We start from the raw sequence: 6,068 nt of genomic DNA, 5'->3' as shown, positions 1-6,068 counted from the left end.
CCGCCGAGACGTGGAGCGGGGGCCCCCTCGGGATCTGGGCCACCGGCATGCCGGCCCGGGAGTGGGGGCGGGCAGCACGGGGCTTGGGGGTCAGGAGGCGACCCTGCTCCCACGAGAGCCCCAGACAGGGCCGGGATGTCTTGACCCCATCAGCCTGAGATGTCCGGGTCGTCTGGGGCTCTGTCACCCCAGGGACATGGATGTTGGGATTTCCTCAGGACTCGTTAGTCCCCGGACATAGGGGTCACCTACCAGCCCCCGAATGTGGGATCAGGGTCCTCTTGGCCTTGTCAGCCCCCTGAACAGGTGTCTCAGAGTTCGCCGGGCTTTTGCCAGCCGTGAGCCACCCCTTCCCAGCCCACTCTTATCAGCTCTCCACCCCCCACGGCAACTTTCAGCGGCCCCTCCTATGGCCCCTTATTCACCCCAGTGGGTGACCCCTCCGTGTGGCCCAGGGGCTTCCTTGCACTATGACATCTGTGCCAGGCCAGATCTCTCGTCCTCTATACCTCGGCCGCTGGTCCCTGCTGGTCCTCCAAACTTCCCTACTGCCCCCTGCGCCCACTGTCCTGAGCTCCCCGCCCCTGGGCCGGTCATGTCCCAGGTTGCCATTGTTCCTCCGCCCTGATTTCATCTCCAGGAACCTCTCAGCCCACCCCAGAGCAGTGTCCACCCCTGAGCTCTGCCCATTCTGTCCATGCCCGCTGCCCACATAGTCAGCCCGCGCCCCCCCCCAGCAGCCAGCCTCCCCTTCCCTTCTCCCAGAAGCGGAGCTGCAGCTCCAGTCCCCCTGAGCACTGGCCCCCGGCGACCCCGCCTGCTTGGCCCCTGCCTCCGGACCCTGGGGTCGCCCTACCACAGCCCTCACCCTGAGGAGTGACTCGTTCCTGGGCCCAGTGGCCTGGACCGGCTACTTGTCACGGTGCCTTCTCAGAGGCCAGGTTGGCCTTTCACCTGCAGGACAGAGCTGCAGGGTGGGCCAGTGCCCTCGGAGGCAGGCCCTCGGAGGTGTGCGGGGAGGGCTGAGCGCCGAGCCCTGCACGGGTGCCCGGCGGTGCCCTGCACAAGTGGGCCAAGGCCTCCAGACAGCCCCCGCCCCCTGGGGTCCAAAGGTGGCCCCTGGTACAGGAGGCCCTCGTGGCTGCACTGGCAGCAGGGCTCCAGCCCCCCGCCCTCAGGCAGGCGAGGGCAGGGAGGGCCTTTTGGAGGGAGGGTTGAGTCCAGAGGTCCCTGTGGGTATGTTTGCGCTCGGCCCACTGACCCGTGGTCTCAGTCGTGCCCGTGACTCCTGGACGGACCACGTGTCGTTTGAGGCCGTCTGCTCAGCAGCTGGTTTGGGCGCCCCTGTTGTGGCCCAGACCCTATGTAGGAGACAGCAGCCTGCCCGGCCAGCCTGGCTGGTGGGAGGGGCTGCTGACCCCAGGAGGACCCTGGGACTGGCCCGGGTGTGGTGGTGTGAGTCAGGGTGCCCTGGGTCTCCCCACACCCAGCTGCACCCAGCATAGCCCGTGTTCCTCCACCCCTTGCCTGGCCTGTGCAGTGAGCCTCTTTCTCCTCCTTGACCTTCATGTCCTCGTTCAGATGTCCTTCCTGCCCTCAGGGCTGCACCTGTGCAGAATCTGACCATCCTCGGGCTCTACTGCTGAGCTCAGGGCCCTGCCTTATGCCTGAGGGTCACTCCCCTCCCCTGACAGGTGGCTGGCCCAGGGCCGACCCCCAGGTTGGGGACTGTCCATTCCTCTCTGTGCTCCCAGGTCTAAGCCCACAGACTCGCTGCTGAGTGCAGGAGGCGTGGCCAGCCTAGCAAGGGCGGCCGCTGGCTTTAGACTTCGAGGGTCTCTTGTATGCTAGGGCGCAGAGGGTTCTGAGGTTCACTTCCTGCAGGCTGTGTCGTGAGCACAGTGGTTCGACCCAGGCTCTGGGAACAGACCTGGCTGCAATCCCAGCTCCGTCAGAGTAGTTGAGTGGCCTTGAGCAGGTGGCACAGTCTCTGAGCCTCTGGTTGCTCCTCTGTGAAATAGGTTTGCGTTCACCTCTACCTGTCGTGAGGTCCATTGACTCTTCGGGGCTCAGCGAGGGTGGCAGTGGCCAGGGCCAGCCAAGCAAAGACCTGCCACACCCAGGTGGCCCAGGGAGGGTCAGGGTGCATCATCCATGGGGACTTTGTGCGCCACGGTCAGCGCGGTCTCTAAAGCTCGTGAGCGAGTCATCAGGACCCTGATTTTACCTTTGGAACTTCTAGCGCGGTGTTTGTTTTCATTTCGTTGCTGTTCACTTAACACACAAGCAGGTGGGGTTCTGGGCTTCTCCAGCTGGGTCGGAAACAGGCTTTCAGGAGCTCCCCTGGCCCTCAGGCCTCCGCATCCTCCTCCACGACACACCGCACATCGGTGCCCCTCAGGGACTGGGGCTGCAGCACAAAGCCCTGCACGGGCGCTGACTGCAGCAGCCGGCTTCGCTCTCTGGTCCAAAAGGTCACGCCCAGCTCGTGAAGTTGTGACGATGGAGTCTGTGTAGGAAGCACTTACAGGGAAGGGAAGACAAGGAGGCCAGACGGAGATGTGTGAGACCAACAGGGAGTGGCCTTTAAGCTGGTGACATGGACAGCACCTTCCCTGCAGTAACCGGGAGTTAACGGGGAGGGGCGGGCCGGGGAGCAGCTGCTGGCCTCACTCAGCAAATGAGGTCCCAGTGCAGAGCCGGCACGCGCCCCTGGGAAATCACCTGAGGAAATGAGCCCACGAAAGCCACCTGGGGCCGCTGAGCCCAGCCTCAGGGCGGCGGGGCAGACTCCTCCAGGGGCCCCCTTCTCCCTGCTTTCCTTTCCCCGCAGAGCCCTGTGCACCCACCTCCAGCCTGGCACCCTCTGGGAGCAGGGCCTGCCCCGTCGCGCATCACAGGGTCAGCCCTCACCCGGCCTCAGGGTGCTGTGTCTGCCCGACAGAACCCTCTTGCTGCCCGCTGAGGGGGCAGCACGCTGGCCTGCAGAGGCTCCCTCTCCTGCGCCCTACCCCTCATTCTGGCCAGTCCTTGGGCTGCCGCTCTAGCCTGGGCCCCTTTACCTGACCCTCTCATCCTGCACGTCTCCCGACCCCCCTGAGGCCCTGCGCCATCTTTACAGAAGGCGAGTCGCTTCCCAGCGCTGCTCCCTCGAGTTCCTGGAAGACGCGGCGGGATGCACCTCGGTTCAGCGGTGAGTGTCCCCCTACTCCCCTCTCAGAGCTCCGCAGCCACTCACGCTGGGGCCACAGAGGGTCCAGCAGGGACAAGTGACCTGTTTCTCACCTGCAGAACCAAGCACATATCCGGGTCGCCCAGGCACAAGGGCCTGAAGAAGACCCACTTCATCAAGAACATGCGGCAGTATGACACCAAGAACAGCAGGTACCGGCGTGGCCACCAACATGAGGCTGCCGGCCGTGTCCTCCCTCCGACCTGGCGGGGGCCCGCGTCCTGCCCCGGGCCACAGGGAGGGCGGTGCCCAGCCCATGGCTCATCCGTGGCCCTTTACAAGTGGGCCCCCCTCCACATTAAACAAGTGTCCACTGCCCCGGCCTGCCCCGGAACCCTAGGCACACCAGCCTGCAGTAGGAGTGCCAAATGAAGGGACCCCGAGAACGGGCGGGCACAGCGCGGACCGTGTCCGGGAGAGGAGGGCTGGGTTTCGTTTGGGAAGCACAGAGGGGGTTGGGCTAAATCCCAGATGCGGCTGCCCCACCCCGGGGCGCACTGGCAGCAGGTGGCCAGGCACGGCCCTCGAGCTCAGTGTCTGCAGACGGCGGGTGGGGGCCGTTCCTGTCACCTGTTCCTCACAGCACACTCTGCCAGCCCTGAGGTGTCTGAGCTCGTCACCCTGCTCCACAGGGTCTCCATACTGTTCCCCTTTCCACCGAGGCCACACTCCAGGCACCTGCCCTTCCCAGCGGTGACTGTAGGTTGGATAGTCCCGGATCCCCCGGCACGAGGAGCAGGTTCTGGGCTGGCCTCAGTGGGCACCAAGTGCCCAGTCATCCCAGCCAGAAAAGGCGGGGAGTCTCCACTGTTGTCCCCGCTGCCGGGCCGGGCCAGGCCAGGCAGAGCTGGTCGCAGAGGGGAAGGGCTCCCCTCCCTGCTGCGTGCGCCCACGCAGGGCCACCTCGTAGGTGTCTGGCTCAGGTCATAGGGGTGCGTTTTGACACTCTCGGGCCCCTGCTCCCAACGGCTGAGGTGCTCCCTGAACCACACAGTCCCCTGGGCACACGCCGCTGCCTGTGTCCTCTGAAGCCTGGCCTTTCCTGGGTGAGGCGGTCCCACTTCTGGGCCTCCTCTGCCACATGGGGCCAGGTGAGGCCCTCCCTGTGTAGCTCGCTACATGGAGGGGACCAGCAAGTGCCCTGGACACCTGGGGTAGTTCTTGTCATTGAAGTCTAGGTGGGAAGGAACCCCCCCAAGAGCCCCCGCCGCCTGTTCTGAACCTGCCACCCACCCCACCCCCCCAGGATTGTGCTGATCTGCGCCAAGCGGTCCCTGTGTGCGGCCTTCTCGGTCCTGCCCTATGGAGAAGGCCTGCGGGTCAGGTGAGTGGCCCGGGGACGCATGGGCTGTGCTCTGCAGCGTCGCGTGGCGGTGAGCATATTGGCTTTCACCGAATCTTCTCGGAGCCCCGAAGGCCATTTTCTGGTTCTGTGGGAGGGGGTGTGCCCATCCTTTTGTTTGAGCTGCCTAAATGTCGGTCCTGGGACATTCCTTCTCACGGAGACCCTGCCATGAGTCCTCGTGACCGGTCCTGGCAGCTGTGTCCTGCAGGTGGCTGTTAGGGTGGGGATGGCACCGTATGACCTGATAGAAAAACAGCCAGTCGTGGGGAAGCCTCCTGCCCCGTGTGGCTGCGGGGGCGGGGCACACCCGTCGAGCGCAGACCGGGGTGGAGCTGCGGCCGGGGCTGTGCCGCTCACTGCCAGCCAGCCTTTTAACAGGAAGTGCCTGGGACTGCACAGCTCTTAGGACAGGAGTCCTTCCCCGTGTCCCTGGCAGTGCTAGCGCCACTGCCCTTCTGAGGGGGCCAGCTGCAGCTCGTGCCCGGGTGGGCATCATGGGTGCAGAGATGGGCAACCTGCCACCCGAGGCTCCGCTCCCCCGCCTGCTGGAGGGACAGAGGGGGCCCAGCAGCTCTCCTGTCCTGTGCACTGCAGTGACCTGAGGGTGGACAGCCAGAAGCAGAGGCATCCGTCCGGTGGCGTGTCCGTTTCTTCCGAGATGGTGTTTGAGTTGGAAGGCGTCGAGCTGGGAGCAGACGGAAAGGCAAGAGCCGATGCGGGTCCACGCGTGGGCGGGCGCGGGGCTCACGTTTGTGGAGGACTCGCACCAAAGTCGCGTCTCGGTTTAGTCTCCTGAAACACAACGGGTCAGCCGCAAGCCGCACAGCCCTTAAGAGTGGCCCCGGCACCTCGCCCCGCAGCCAGGGATGAGGGCGCCCCCTCTGTGCTGCTGGTCGGGGGTCCGGGGCTTCAGAGGCAGGGAGAACCTTGTGCTGTAGGTGCTAGATAAGGGGTGGTGGGGCTGACATTCTGGAATGTTCTTATTGCTGAGAACAACATCGAGGGAGCGGCATCCAGCTCTGGGCTGCCCGGGAGCATTAGCCTTCGATGGCCTAAGCTGCCGCGTCCCTCCCTTGTCTGCATGGGGGGGGGCGTCCGTGTGGTGCTTCTTGCAGCAGAGAGGTGACAGCAGAGCCTGCTTTGACCTCTGCTCTCGGGAGGGCCCATGGGACCTGGAACGAGCAGGAGGAACCCTGATGCCCTTGCCCTTGCAGGTCGTCTCTTATGCCAAGTTCCTGTACCCCACCAACGCCTTGGTCGCGCTCAAGACAGACGGCCATGGCCCGCCACCCCAGCCCCGGCCCAGCGTCTCCCGGGCTCCGCCAGGGTCAAGACACAAACCGGCCACCGCCAAGTCAGCGCCAGCCGGCACAGAACTAGGTGCCCTACTGAGCCCAGGGCGTGAGACAGGTGGCCATGCCAGCCGGGCCGGGAACCCCAATTAGCAGCAGAGCAGTGGGTCTCATTCGAGCCCACAGTCCTCAGTCCAGA

General features: G+C 65.0%; 1 protein-coding gene across 2 annotated transcripts in view; it reads left to right on the top strand.

Moving 5' to 3' along the window:
• The first annotated feature begins 83 nt into the window (after positions 1-83).
• Positions 84-6,068, top strand: part of CABLES2 (Cdk5 and Abl enzyme substrate 2) — an 8,551-nt gene continuing 2,566 nt past the window's right edge. Inside the window, exons 1-5 of one of the 2 annotated variants that reach the window (XM_006921959.3) lie at positions 84-3,193; positions 3,292-3,384; positions 4,479-4,556; positions 5,172-5,280; positions 5,792-5,987. In XM_006921959.3, the coding sequence (XP_006922021.1) occupies positions 3,356-3,384; positions 4,479-4,556; positions 5,172-5,280; positions 5,792-5,987 (412 nt within the window). In that variant the 5' untranslated portion in view covers positions 84-3,193; positions 3,292-3,355. The remainder of the gene's footprint in view (positions 3,194-3,291; positions 3,385-4,478; positions 4,557-5,171; positions 5,281-5,791; positions 5,988-6,068) is intronic. The other variant, XM_006921960.3, reaches the window with a different exon arrangement.

The sequence above is a fragment of the Pteropus alecto genome, unplaced genomic scaffold, assembly GCF_000325575.1.
Source record: "Pteropus alecto unplaced genomic scaffold, ASM32557v1 scaffold45, whole genome shotgun sequence".
In the NCBI taxonomy this organism is placed as follows: Eukaryota; Metazoa; Chordata; class Mammalia; order Chiroptera; family Pteropodidae; genus Pteropus; species Pteropus alecto.
This window is presented reverse-complemented; position numbering and strand designations above follow the sequence as displayed.